Below are 14,534 nucleotides of genomic sequence, written 5' to 3' on the forward strand. Positions count from 1 at the left end.
GAAAAGCCTCCGGAGCCCAGGAAGGGCAACCCCACAACCACCTTGGTGCAGGAGGCCAACTAGGGCATGCCTACCACGGCACACCCACCCAGCCCACCTGGTTAGGCAAGGAACGCGCTGCTAAAATTTTTGAAGCCCACCCCTGGCTGTAAAGCACTATGAAGTGATATATATAAAGCTATTGCTATTGCTAGTTTTAGATATCTCCTCCTGAAGGATAACAGGAAATTAACGGAGGCACAGGAATGTTTGAGTAAATCCTAGTGGTATTAAGATCCCAGCAAGATTTCCAGGCAGCTCTTAAGAAGCTTCAGTGTGCTAAAGATGACAATTAAATTTCTAACATGGAATGTCAATGGTTTAAAGTCACCATAAAAAAGAAAAAAATACTTCACTACTTGAAACAATTTAAAAATGATGTAATTTGCTTACAAGAAACACACATTAGAACACAGGATCAGAAATACTTGATGAACGCAAGACTGGGATCGCATTTCGTAGCATCTGCTCCGGAGAAGAAAAACAGTATAGTCATATATTTAAGAAAAGACTTAAAGGCTGAATTAATTGAAGCAGATCCTCAAGGTAGATATATTGCAATTGAACTATTAATAGAAGGAAAGAAAATACTCTTAACAGGAATATACGCTCCCAATCAACAACAAGAAAATTTTTATAATTTGCTTCACACCAAATTAACACAATGGGGTTACAGATCCTGCGTTTTACTGGGCGATTGGAATGGAGTACTGGATCCTGTTCAAGACAAGAAGAGGCTTTTGCAAAATACCCAAACACAAACAAGATTATCTAAATCCTTTTTTGATATGATGGATGACTTTGAATTGAGAGATATCTGGAGAGAACGGAATGTTAAAGAATGGGATTTCACTTTCTTTTCTGATAGGCACCAATCCCTTTCCAGAATTGATTTTATACTAATTACAGATGATTTTTTTCCAGGGTAAAGAAGACTAAGATATGCCCGAGAACTTTAACAGACCACAACCCGGTCTGGGTTGAATATGGAGACCGACCCAGGAGGTCTTGGAGATTAAATGAAAATCTATTTAGAGATGAGAAAAATGTTACGGAATGTAAAAAACTACTGAAAGAATATTTTGCTCTTAATATGCATAAAGGGATATCTATGGAAATGGTTTGGGACGCAAGTAAAGCATACATGAGAGGTGTTTTAATAAATCTGAATAATGTTCATAGGCACAGACAAAGGGAGAAACAAAGGGAATAAGAGGAAGAGATTTAAAAAAAGAGCAGGAGTTAATGTCTAAACCAGATGATAAGAAGACAAAAGAGATAATTACTTTATTGAGAGGGCAGTAATACACTTTTTGCAATGCCAATAAACCAGGTCGATGGTTAGCATATATGTTAAGGAAAAAACAAAGATCCTGCAATATAGAGAAAGTAGAATATAAAGGGAAAGAAGTTTTTCAACAGGATATGATTTAAAAGACTTTTTTAGAATTTTACACCAGATTGTATGCTGGTGACAAAATACAAGAGTCAGACATAGACTGATATTTGGAGAAAGAGAAAATTCCTATACTTACAGATGAGCAAAGGGGAAGATTGAATCAACTTGTAACTACAGAGGAAATCTTCCTGGCAATTAAGCAGTTAAAAATCGGCAAAGCTCCTGGCACAGATGGCTTGACAGCAGTTTATTATAAAAAGTTACAACTAGAAATGATGGAACCTCTTAGGGAACTATTTAATAAAATCCAAATGAAAGGCAGGGTCCCACCATCTTGGAAAACAGCTTTTATTTCATTGATTCCAAAAGAAGATCAGGATCCTACCCAGCCAAAAAACTGCAGGCCTATTTCATTACTTAATACAGACTATAAAATCTTTGCTAAAATATTGGTAAACAGGTTAATGCCAATTGTGCAACAAACTATTCACAATGATCAGTCTGGTTTTATACAGGGAAGGCAAATGAAAAGTAATGTAAGACAAATCATTAATATAATGGAATATTTGGGAAAGTATAATCAAGTCCCGGCAGTGCTTTTATTCTTAGATGTGGAGAAAGCATTCGACCAAGTCAATTGGCAATTTTTAATAAAAATACTACAAAAGATGCAGTTCAGAGAGCATTTCATGCAAACTATCAAAGCAATATACCAGAAACAGACAGCACAAATTATAGTTAATGGAGGCTTAACAGAATCTTTTAAACTTGAAAAAGGAACAAGACAGGGGTGTCCCTTCTCTCCATTATTGTTTATTTTAACCCTGGAATTGTTATTGAACAGAATACGTGGGTCAGATGAACTACAAGGAATTAAGATTAGGCACTACGAATATAGAGTAAGAGCATTTGCGGATGACTTGTAACTTTAACCCAGCCGGGGGAATCAGTTATAGGTTTAATGAATATAATTAATCAATATGGTCAAGTATCTGGGTTCAAAATAAATCTAGGGAAGACAAAGATGATAGCTAAAAATATGACTACGAACCCAAAAAAAAAAAAAAAAAGAATTAGAAAGAGTACCAGGATGTGAGATAGTAAAAAAGGTTAAATATTTAGGAATTTATATTACAACTTCAAATGGGAAATTATATAAGTACAATTATGAACCACTTTGGCATAAAATACAGATAGAAATGAATAAATGGGAAAAATTACAATTGTCTTTGTTGGGAAGGATAGCTGCAGTTAAAATGAATGTTTTGCCAAAGTTTCTATTCTTTTTTCAAATGATACCAATACTTAAAAAAGACGCAAATTTGGAAGAATGGCAGAAAGGTATTAACAATTTTGTTTGGGCAGGAAAGAAACTGAGAATAAAACTTAAAATAATGCAAGACATATGTGAAAGAGGAGGCTTAAAAATGCCCAACTTAAAATTATACTATGAAGCAGCAGTTTTAACAACAATCAGCGATTGGATTAACCTAACAGAGGATAGAATATTGAATATTGAGGGTTATGATTTGGTATATGGCTGGCATGCTTATTTAATATATGACAAGAAGGTCGACAAGATCTTTAAAAGTCATATTTTAAGGAATGCCTTACTGCGTGTCTGGAAAAAATATCAATATAGGCTAAACGACAAGATACCCATGTGTGGGGTGTGGAGACACGCTGTAGAGAACATAAGTATAGAACAAAAACAAGATGTAACTACATATGCAGAACTTCTTAGTATGGATAGAGGTGTACTACAGTTAAAATCTTTGAATGCATTAAGAGACGAAAGGGTAATTCAAACCTGGTTTCAGTATGGTCAGCTACAGGCTAGATGGAAAAAAGACCAGAAATCCGGTATTATCCAAAATGAGGATAACTTGATAAAACAAATCAGGGACCAGGGTCAAATGCACATAAAAAGGTTGTATAATGTATTGATAGAAATAGACTCAGAAACAGAATTAGTTAAAGATTGTATGATAAAATGGGCACAAAATTTTGAAGAGCCAATAGTGATGGAAACATAGGAAGAGATTTGGGTAAGAAATGTAAAGTTTACACAAGCTCAGAACTTGAGAGAGAATTTCTACAAGATGCTGTACAGATGGCATTTAGATCCAAAAAGTCTAGCCTGTATGTATCAGAATCTACAATCTAAATGTTGGAGATGTGATTGTGTTAATGCCACGTATTACCATATTTGGTGGACTTGTAAAAAAGTCAAAGCATTTTGGATAAAAGTATGGTGGGTTATTCAAAATATTTTGAAAAAGAGGATAAAGTTCACACCCCAGTTTTTTTTGTTAGGCATAGTTTCAGATTGTACTATTATAGAGACTAATTTGATCTTGAACCTAACGACAGCAGCAAGATTATTGGTGGCGCAATCCTGGAAGAAGGAAGAGTTGCCCACTATCCAAGAATGGACGTTAAAAGTAGTAAACTTAGCAGAGATGGCCAAAATTTCAGCATATCTGAAGGACCATTCAAATGAGAAGTACAAGCTGAACTGGAGAAGATGGATTGACTATATTCAAAACAAATACCGGACTAAAAATTTCAGTTAGCTTATGAATGAAGGCATAAGGAATGTTACAATTTATTCAAAGTTAGCTTAATAAAGGGGAAGTTAAAGCACAAGAATAGTAACATGTTAAAATTAGTTAACTTATGTTAGCGTATGGTTATTAAATGTTTATACCCTGTATTTTGTTCTGGGAGGTCAGGGGGAGGGAGGATGGGAAGAGGGAAGGGTAAGGGGGTGATAATTGTAAAATTTATTAAACATTTTTAATAAAAAAAAAATTTACATAATGTTTGCAGATCCTAGAATAGAGTTTTTTTCATTTTACATTACAAATGGGCCCATTTCTGGTCTCCAGGAAGCCTCCGGAGCCCGAGGGAGTTGTTTTTGCCGCCCTGGAGGCTTGAGGAAAACCTCTGCAGCCCAGGGAGGGCAAAAAACAGGCCTCCGGGGAGCCTACGAAGCCCGGAGGAGGCCATTTTTGCCCTCCCGGAGGTTCAAGAAAAATCTCTGGAGCCCAGGGAGGAGAAAAATGGGGCTTTTGGAAGTTCCAGAAGGCTGGAAACGGGCTTGTTTCTGGGCTCCAGGGAGCCTCCAAAGCCTGGGGAGACCGTTTTCACCCTCCCGGAGGCTCAGGAAAAGCCTCCAGAGCCCAGGAAGGGCAACCCCACAACCACCTTGGTGCAGGAGGCCAACTAGAATGTTTGAGTAAATCCTAGTGGTATTAAGATTCTTTTTAATTTATCATTGGAAGCTCTTGGACTGAAATTGTAACTCTGTGTGACCCTATGTTTCCTTGATCATCACCTTCATGACGAGCAGCCATTCTGTTGCTTGTACAGTCTATTCTCACTTTCTTCTTTTTTCTCCACAAGATACGCCTGGTTGTTTCTGTCCGAACGCACTCTTGTGATGCTGCCTCCGTTAAACCTTAAGAAATGAAAGTTATTTCCAGAATATTTTAGCATTTAAAAAATGAGCATTCCTGCTTTCTTCTTCCTTCCCCTCCCCCTCCCCCTTCATCTAAATTATATGCATTTGACATATAAGGAAGCGAGGCTGAAAAATTAAAATGGCCATTCCATTTACAATAGGAAGAGCTGTAGACTCAAAGGACATATTCTTCTTAATTATATCTGTACATGCATCTTTTTCTTAATTTGGGGTGGTTTTACTTTTCTGGTTTGGTTGGACATTTCTTGTATATGTTTTTGAAGGAGTATATGAATCAATATGAATCTATATTTGCTTCTGCTTATATTATTCTATACTGTCAGAAATTAGTTGTTTTCTAGCCTAGCAAATTGTAACCTTAATACTGGACTGCGAATGTTATCTCACTGCTGTGTCTTGCTTCTATTCTTGGCTTCAAAGCTAGGCACATTTTTGAAAGCTGGTAGAAGAAATTGTTACATGGGGATATGAGGTCCCATAGATAAAGGAACCAAGCTAGAAGAAGAAATTGTTACACGGGAATAGCAGGCTGCATAGATAAAAGAACCAAACTAGGGAGTTTTCCTGGCTCACAAATCCTTAAAGCAGGGGTGTCCAAACTTGGGAACTTTAAGACTTGTGGACTTCAACTCCCAGAATTCCCCAGCCAGCCACGCTGGCTGGGGAATTCTGGGAGTTGAAGTCCACAAATCTTAAAGTTCCCAAGTTTGGACACCCCTGCCTTAAAGCATTCTGCCAAAAAAACAACTTGGCAAAGGGGGGCAGCCACCCTCTACACAGGGCTATAGGAATACTCCACAGATAAAGTAGACAGAGACAGGAGCTTGAACAAAAAAACACTTTAAAGATCGTGTAGGTAACGAATGTTTGCCTCTGATTGGGTAAACTTTGTTTCTATTTGCTTAAAATGTATGTAATGCTCCGAGCCTCTCCTCCAGGGTGTGGCTATTCCTTTCATGCATTTGCTTTTTGTTTTGGATATAGTTTTGTCACCCAGCTTTTGCTATGGCCATAAATAATAGCTGATACTTTTTGCAAGCCTCGTCTCGAGTCTCACTCTCTTTGGCATGTCAGTGGCTGGGGGAAAACTGCTGGAACCTTACATCTTCTAAGCAACTTTTAATAGAATTATTATTTTGGGTTTAATTAGTTGCTTGTCAATTGCTGCAAATGGTGCACATTTGTTTTAATGTATTTTACTCTTACGCAGTGTATATTTTTAATGATGAAAAAGTAGGATGCATCATTTCATTCTTAGTGGTACATTAATAAGAAGCTTCTCGTGCCATTTGCTGTTCATTTGCAGTGATTATTTTAATATAGTAAAAGACAAAAAAATAACCAAGAAATGGAGAAGACATTTCTTTCTGTTTATTTCTGCTCATCAGTTTGGTTTGGGGTCCTCACGGTCTCTAAGACTGGAGCATTTCTCTATCACAGTAGGATCACTCTGTGAGGCAGTCGTGTAAATCTGCCTTTTCAAGTGGTCTCCTTTCTTGCAGCAGTTTTATTATCCAACCAGGTAACTAGTACTGATGATACTATCTAGTCAGAGGTGGGTTGCAAATCCCGGTGCTACCGGTTCGTGTGTGCACGCACGCTGTTTCTGCGCATGCCCAGAAGCATCGAGCGGGTGGGTAAAGCCTGCTGCAGAATGCCACTACTGGTTCGGCCGAACTGGGAGCATCCCACCTCTGTATCTAGTCCATGTAATGTGTCAGGGTCCCCATCCTCCAGGACTGCTGTTGGATCAGTAACTATTGTCCACAACTCTTCCCTTCGTAGATACATCTCCATCTTTACACTCCAGGAGAGGTAGTTTGTCTCATTCAGCCGAGACACCAAGAAACCTCTTCCCATTATCCAACAGAGGCCATTTTGCCTGCTTTCTTTCACACCCCTCTAACCACTATCAAACCACGTTGCACAACTCCACTGGTTCTGGTGCAAACTCACACTGGATTTCTCTTCTCTCTGGTCTCGCTAGTCACTCTGGCCTTCTCTCTGTACTGGGCCCATAACCTGTCAGAGTGCGCACAGCGTGACTACTATTTTGAAACAACCCAGGAGCAAAATACATACACAGAGGTTTTGTCTTTAAACAGTGATTTATATACAAGACACACACACACATTAGGCAAATACCAGGCATGCAATCAATCTTATATCTATATGGAGATACACAAGGAGAGAGAGATACGAGGAGAGAGAGAGATGCCCTCACATGGCCTCCCTTATATATACAACTTCTTAAAGTGGCAATAACCCTGCTGACTCATCCTCATTTCAACATCTTGGTTTATAGCCTTATAGCAACTGGTCAGCTATAATGAAATTTCTGCAAGAAAACAAGCTAGATCAGAGACCACCAAGGACCCCTCACAGATGCTATCATTTCACATGCCTTCCATTTTTCTATGCCTTGTGTTCTCCAAATCTGGTCCCTTCCAACTCTGTTATTCTGAGAGGATTAAAAGAGAAGGGAACCAAAGGTACATTTCCACCAAAGTCTGAAAAACACATCCAGATTTGGAGAACACAAGGCATAGCGAGTCCCTTTTGGGAGAGGGGGCGGTCTAGAAGCATTAAATATTATTATTATAGAAAGTGAAAGGATAAGGCAACTTTTCCATTCCCAATTTAGTTACATACTGGCCCAGTAATGGGCCCCCATCTTCTTTTGCTAAGGACCATATACCTGAATTTCTCAGCTCTTCAGCACTGTACTGATAAAGGAGGTCGTATCTGCCTCCCAGTGACCCAGAGGAATAGTAATGTGTGCCAAAATCGTCAAATATCCGGCTGTAAAGGGGATAGTTGTACTCCAGGGGCAAGCTATTAAGTGCCTCTAAGAACACCGTAGATGGCTCCAAGTCTGATTCCTTCATGGTGAAGTTGGATACCGCTATGACTTTATGGATCCTAATAAATCTGGACTCCTAAAAATGAAGAAGAGAAAACATGGATTTCGGTTGATAATTAAAATGTCTTTTCCTAGATCCATGATATGCAATGATCGGTAATGATTATGGTTTTATCGAACCAAAATTAGAATCTGTTTATCAACTGTTACAGCCGACCAAATAAATATCCTCACCCATATTTTTTTAATGAGCTTGTTAATGAGAAACTTTAAGTCAGCAATTTGTATCTAGGTAGCACATAGTCCTGGATCCATTTCTGTGGCCCCTAAATGCATGCGCACATGCACACAAGCCAGGGGTGGTATTCACTTACCTTCCCTATACGTTCGCAAATGTGAGCGCGTGCTTTTGGTGAAAAGGGGGCCTAAATGGGATGCTGTAGAGCCGGGGCATGTGGGCCGGGCCAGCCGCGATTTCCGCTACTAATTCAGGCGAACCGTTCTGAACCGATAGAATACTATCTCTGATACAAACATATGCACATGCTATGTCTGGGGAAATACAATATATTTCTTTTATTTGATCAATTAAGTTCCAAAACAGATACATCAGGATGGCATCATGGGCTATCATGTTTTAAGCCAGTGGTCGGCAAGCCGCGAGCCACATGCGGCTCTTTACACACTTTAATGTGGCTCTTCTGTGTGCTGGGTGCCCGCTCCCCTCCCTCCTCTTGGGCACTTCAAAACAAGCGCCCCTTTCCCTTTTTTCTTTTCGACCCACAATGATTAGGGAGGATCCTGAAGTCGGGCGGGGACGAGAAGCGAGGAGGCAGAAAAAGAAACGGAGGCTAAGGAGCTTCCCCCCCGCCTCCTCCCAGCAAAAATCTAACCGGGGAGCCGGGCGGGCAGTAGCAAATTAGCCGATCACGCCGCGTGATCAGCTAATTTGCTACTGCCCCCCGGCTCCCTGATAAGATTTTTGCGGGGGGGGGGAGAAGCTCCTTGCCTCCGTCTCTTTTTCTCCCTCCTCGCTTCTTGGGGCTCCACCAATGAGGGAGCAAGGCCCGCCCAGCGCCAGGCTTTGGGCTAACACAGAGGTCTGCGAAGGTGGTTGTTTTAAGACTGGTGGACTTCAATTCTCAGAATTCTGGGAGTTGAAGTCCACCAGTCTTAAGAGCCAATTTTGCAGATCCCTGCCTGGGCTAATATGACTGATGCCCTTGGTGGACTTCAACTCTCAGAATTCTGGGAGTTGAAGTCCACCAGTCTTAAGAGCCAATTTTGCAGATCCCTGGGCTAATATGATTGATGCCCTTGGTGGACTTCAATTCTCAGAATTCTGGGAGTTGAAGTCCTCAAGTCTTCAAGCTGTCAGGTTTGAAGACCCCTTGGGTTTTTTTTCCTAAAGGGTTAGGGATGCAAGGATCTTGTAACTTGACAGCTTTAAGACTTGCGTGCTTCAAATGACAGAGTTTATTGAAACTAAAAACAGTGTACCATCCTATGTATTTTCGGTTTTAAAAATGTGGCTCTCAAAATAAATTTCAATCGTGGTTTTGGCGAGATTTGGCTCAGTTGAAAAAAAAGGTTGCCCACCACTGTTTTAAGCTATCCTGAAAATCCCCAGAAACCAAAAAAAGATGTTTACATATTAGTTGTGCTTCGACCTGTGACATCATTGAAGCCTTTCGGTATGAAATAAAATAGATAAATAAAATGGCACTCCAAGCTAGAGAAAAATTATCAGCTCCCTTTTAAAATCTCTGCTTCGTTGAATGGTAGATTTTAATCTTTTTTTTTAAACCTAAAGTTTTAAATAATATTTGTTCATGGACATCCAGTCCTCTCATATAACTTGCGTAGGTTTTATTAATACTTATTCAATTTGTAATTCTTAGCCACACTCCTGCATGAAATATGGATGTTATTCTTGTTGTTAATAACTTCTGCAGTAATAAAAGCAGTTCTTATAATTGAAAAGGGTATTAGAACTCATGCTTTTATTTGCCTTCCTTGGAAAAAGGAATACAGACTTTGAATGGAACAAATGCCATTAAGCATATTTGTTTAAAATAAACATTCTGGAAAGCAGTGACGTGCAGTCAGAGGAGGCAGGGGAGGCACAACCTCACCACTGTCATCATGAAAAGAAAAAAAAATGTAAAAGGAAAAAGGCGAGAGCTGAGGTCAGGCTGCGCTAGTTGCTGCCTCACCGTCGATGACTCTGCTTAACTGTTTAAAAAAGCCTCTAAAAAAGTGCCCTCTACTATGAGGCAGGAGAACTGCATGCCTCACCTAGTCTGACTTTAGGCGTGTTATGATCATTCGAGCAGAGTTAAGCAAGGGTTAAAAGCCTAAAAATTCCTGATGTAGGAGAGGCATGCAGTTCTTCTGCCTCATAATAGAAGGCACTCATTTGGGCGGGGGCTTCTTCAGAAGACCCGAGGCAAGAGCAGAGTTGAAATCCTCTCTGAAACAGCTGGAAAAGGTATGTGTGGGTTGGAGGGAGGGGGAGGAATTCAAACTTCATCCTCCTGGTGCGGGGCTTTGCGCAAAGGCTGGAGGGAAGGACTCTGGCTCGCTTGTGCTCTCCCTGGGGTGTAGTTTGATTGCAGGCAGAGCCACATTGCCTTTTCAAACCTGTAATCAGTGAAGCTGTGCTGGATCCTTCCGGGGCTGGGGGAAAGTGTGTGTGCTCCAGTATGGCTCTTTGACTGGCTTCCTGCCTCCTCCTGTGGTCTCCTCACTTATGCTGTTCCCTCCAATCCAACTTTCTGTGTGTATGTGTGTGTGTGTTTGAGAGAGAGTGAGTGAGAGAGAGGGAAGGTGGTAGGAGAGATAGTCCAATCCAACTTCTGTCTGTCTGTGTGTTTGAGAGAGGGGGGAGGGAGGGAGAGAGGGAGGAAGGAGGGGAAGGGAGAAGAAAAAGAAAAAGAAAGAAGCAAACTTCTTTCACAAAGGAGAAAAACAAATGCTGTCACTTTAAATCGGAACTGAGCATGCCTGGCTGTGGAATTCTGGGAGTTGAAGTCCACAAGTCTAAAAAAAATTGAAACCCACCACTGTGTCAGTGCCTCACCAGCCATAAACCTCACCGCACGTCACTGCTGGAAAGTAATATGCATATGCTTTTAGTCACTGAGGATTCCTACTGCATTTGCCCATACATAAATATTAAGACAAAAGAAGAAATGCTGTGCCATGTCCAGCATGGAGAGACTTTATGGGAAGGAAGATGGAAATTTTAACCAAAGGATTCTATCAAGTCCCTTAATTTCAAAGGAGGCATCTATATGCATGTTGTCCTCGACTTACAACCACAGTTGAGCCCCAAATTTATGTTGTTAAGCGAGACAGTTGTTAAGTGAATTTTGGCCCATTTTACGACGTTTCTTGCCATAGTTGTTACATGAACCTCCCTGAGATAACAATACAGATAGACCTCGACTTACAACTCCAATTGAGTCCAAGATTTCTGTTGCTAAGCAAGACAGTTGCTATGTGAGTTTTGCTCCATTTTATGACCTTTCTTGCCATAGTTGTTAAATGAATCACTGCAGTTGTTAAGTTAATGACACGGTTGTGAAGTGAATCTGTTTTCCCCCTTGACTTTGCTCGTCAGAAGATCGCAAAAAGTGATCACACACGACCCTGGGACACTGCAACGGTCATAACTATGGGTCAGTTGCCAAGCATCCGTATTTTAACCACATGACCATGGGGGTGCTGCAAAATGGAGCAAAAGTCACTTAATAATTGTCTCGCTTAGCAACAGAAATTTGGGGTTCAATTGTGGTCGCAATTTGAAGACTACCTGTATACAGGTGCCTCATATGAAAGTCATAAGTTGAGGACCATCTGTATCTTGCTTCACCAAAGGCACTACTTCTGATTTGGATAAGTTCTTCTTGGATCATTTTTTTTCTTGCAGATTTCCAGGAAATACATGGGGCAGTCATTTTTGGCCACACAACTACCTACTCATATCCCGATTGCAGGACAGAATGGCATCTTTAAATTTTACGAGTGCTGTGTTTTTTCCACTGAATGTCTGTCAAAGGTATCAAACTGGTGGCCCTTAGGCCAGAGGCATCACGCGCCAGCCACGCCCACCCCGGCTCCATGAAGGCAAAAATGTCGCGATATATCACATGACATCATCAGTGTGAGACGGCGAGTTTGACACCCGTGCTATATGATGATCAGCCTCTAGTGGGCATTGGTAATCACTGTACAAAAGGAGATCTATCTTATTTGGCTACAAATCCAAAGAGGTCCTGCATTTGAGAGGCCAGATGTCATCCACTAGAAAACAGAAATGTTTCTCCTTTTGAAATAGTTTACATTCATTTTTAAAGCAGAAATGAATAACCTGGGCAAGAAAAATAATGGTTCTTTTCCCCTGCACTTTGTCACGCAAACTCAACAGCCTTTTCTTGCAATTTAAAAACAATCGGCATTGACATTTCAGGCATGCGATAACATTTGCCACTCACGCCCCATGCAGAAGGCAATTCAATACAGAAATGTTTTCTGAGTGAGCGGGCTAATGAACAAGTGACTTTTCCTGGTCTCTCATTTATCGGCTTCTGCAGATGGAGTCGAAAGCTAGAATGCAAACAGCGATACCTTTTTCTTTGAAGCTTGTATTGCTTCCTTGAAGGAGTAAGAGGACGTGACGCGGACTTTTGTCTTCTTGGAGAACAGGACTGGGATCCCAGATCGTCTTTTGCTTGAGCTAGAGGAAGAGCCACTATCAGAAGTATGGCTTTCAAAGGGAATTAAGTCATTGTAATATTCCGAAATCACCTCATCTTCTTCATTCACTACCTATGGAGAGATGTAATTACAGAAACCCGGTTTGAGAAAGGACTGAATTCTATTTCTTAAGGGGCAATGACAGAAGTGGATACTAGTCCCCATAGCTGGAATTTCTAATTCCCACAACTGCATTACTTTTTTTAAAAAGTGTCTTTTGTGGAGAACTTTAGCTTTGGTCTTAAGGAAGAGGTGAGAAATGTGGGGTGGCTAGAACATAGAATGACAGAGTTGGATGGGACCTTGGAGGTCATCTAGTCCAACCCGCTGCTCAAGCAGGATACCATTTCAGACAAATGGCTGTGCAGCTACTTCTTGAAAGCCTCCAGCGATGGGGCACCCACAGTATCTGAAGGGAAGCCATTCAGATGTTGAAGGTTGCCCAACTCTGAGAAATTATGAAGTGTGAGGAGACACAGAACAGCTCCATCTTGACCTTTTTGTCCTTGAAAAGAGCAGTGATGGATTTGACAGACCATAACAATAATTTAGCAATAAACATAATTGTCAGTTTCTTGATCTGGCCTACTTCAAAGAGCTGACATTTTTCATTACCTGCTTGGCTGCACACCGCTCAAGCTGAGGTAGAGCTTGGCATGATTGTAACCTCCTTTCTCTAGTTCCATTTTCTCTCCCTCCTTGTAGACAACTCATTCCTTTTTTCCCCATTCTGTTTCCCAGAGGCTCCCAGTACAAGGGCAGATCTCTCTTATTGAATGTCCCTCACCCATGATTTCTGAAGATAGGTGGAGTCACACAAAGTAAGATGGAGAGCTACCAGCCTAAGGTCTGGAAGTTGCCTGTAGCTGTTTGGATGCACACAGAAGAGCAAGAGAGAGAGAGAAGACTTTGACTTCTTGGGCAAGAATTTGCTCTTCTTAATTTAGTAACAGATAAAAGATATCTGAAAATGCCATCTGAGTTTGCTAAGTTTATGTGCTCGATGCAAATTAAAAACAAGAAGAGTTTCCATGGCACTGTCACAGTTATTCTTTTGACTAAGTCCTACAGACTCTCCTTGACTCTTTTGACCAGATCCTGCAGATGCTCCTAGGACTCATATTGTAAAGCATTTGTATATATAAATGTAAGTTGTTGATGAGTAAAATCCACGATTACAGCCAACATGCTTAATATCTTTGGATAGTTACCTGGAAGAAAACAGACTCTAAGTTTGCAGGAAGACGATATGTTTTCCTCAAGTCACTGGTCTTCACAAGTCTGCAGGTGCCTCCATTAAAAGAATTTTGGAGAACTTCACCTCGATGTGTTCCTGCCAGAATATGATATCTAAGGGAAAACAATAGAAATTTTGCATCTGGTCATGGGAAGCACCCTGGATTAGTTCCTTAATTATTCATAGTAGGGGAGGGATTTCTGCTCAAGCTGGTGTTTTGCTGAAGAATAAAAAAAAACACATCTTATATGGTAACAGAGCAAACAGGCCAAAAGCCGATTCATTAAAATCATCAATAACTTATATGATTACTGTGACATGCAGATACTTGGATTACAACTCCTATCATACCTAACCATACTTGCCCCATTGTCTAAGGCTGATGGGAGCTGTAGTCCAAAGGGCATCAAGTTTGATAAAGCTAGACTAAAGGTAAAGGTAAGGATCCCCTCGCACATATGTGCTAGATGTTCTCTACTCTAGGAGACGGTGCTCATCTCTGTTTCAAAGCCAAAGATCCAGCGCTGTCCGAAGACGTCTCCGTGGTCATATGGCCAGCATGACTAAATGCCGAAGGTGCATTGAATACTATTACCTTCCCACCAAAGGTAGTTCCTATTTTTCTACTTGCATTTTTACATGCTTTCGAACTGCTAGGTTGGCAGAAGCTGGGACAAGTAATGGGAGCTCACTCGGTGCTAGGGATTTGAACTGTCAAACTGCCAACCTTTCTGATCGACAAGCTCAG

At 40.7% G+C, this 14,534-nt stretch overlaps 1 protein-coding gene across 1 annotated transcript in view; it reads right to left on the bottom strand.

Annotated features, from left to right (window-relative positions):
• Positions 1-14,534, bottom strand: part of LOC309386091 (complement component C6-like) — a 64,552-nt gene that overhangs the window by 28,152 nt on the left and 21,866 nt on the right. Inside the window, exons 6-9 of the mRNA XM_081941096.1 lie at positions 13,761-13,899; positions 12,421-12,621; positions 7,624-7,864; positions 4,779-4,901 (exon numbers count right to left, since the gene is read on the bottom strand). Coding sequence (XP_081797222.1) covers positions 4,779-4,901; positions 7,624-7,864; positions 12,421-12,621; positions 13,761-13,899 — 704 coding nt within the window. The remainder of the gene's footprint in view (positions 1-4,778; positions 4,902-7,623; positions 7,865-12,420; positions 12,622-13,760; positions 13,900-14,534) is intronic.

The sequence above is a fragment of the Natrix helvetica genome (genome assembly GCF_964273705.1).
Source record: "Natrix helvetica genome assembly, chromosome: 2".
In the NCBI taxonomy this organism is placed as follows: domain Eukaryota; kingdom Metazoa; phylum Chordata; class Lepidosauria; order Squamata; family Natricidae; genus Natrix; species Natrix helvetica.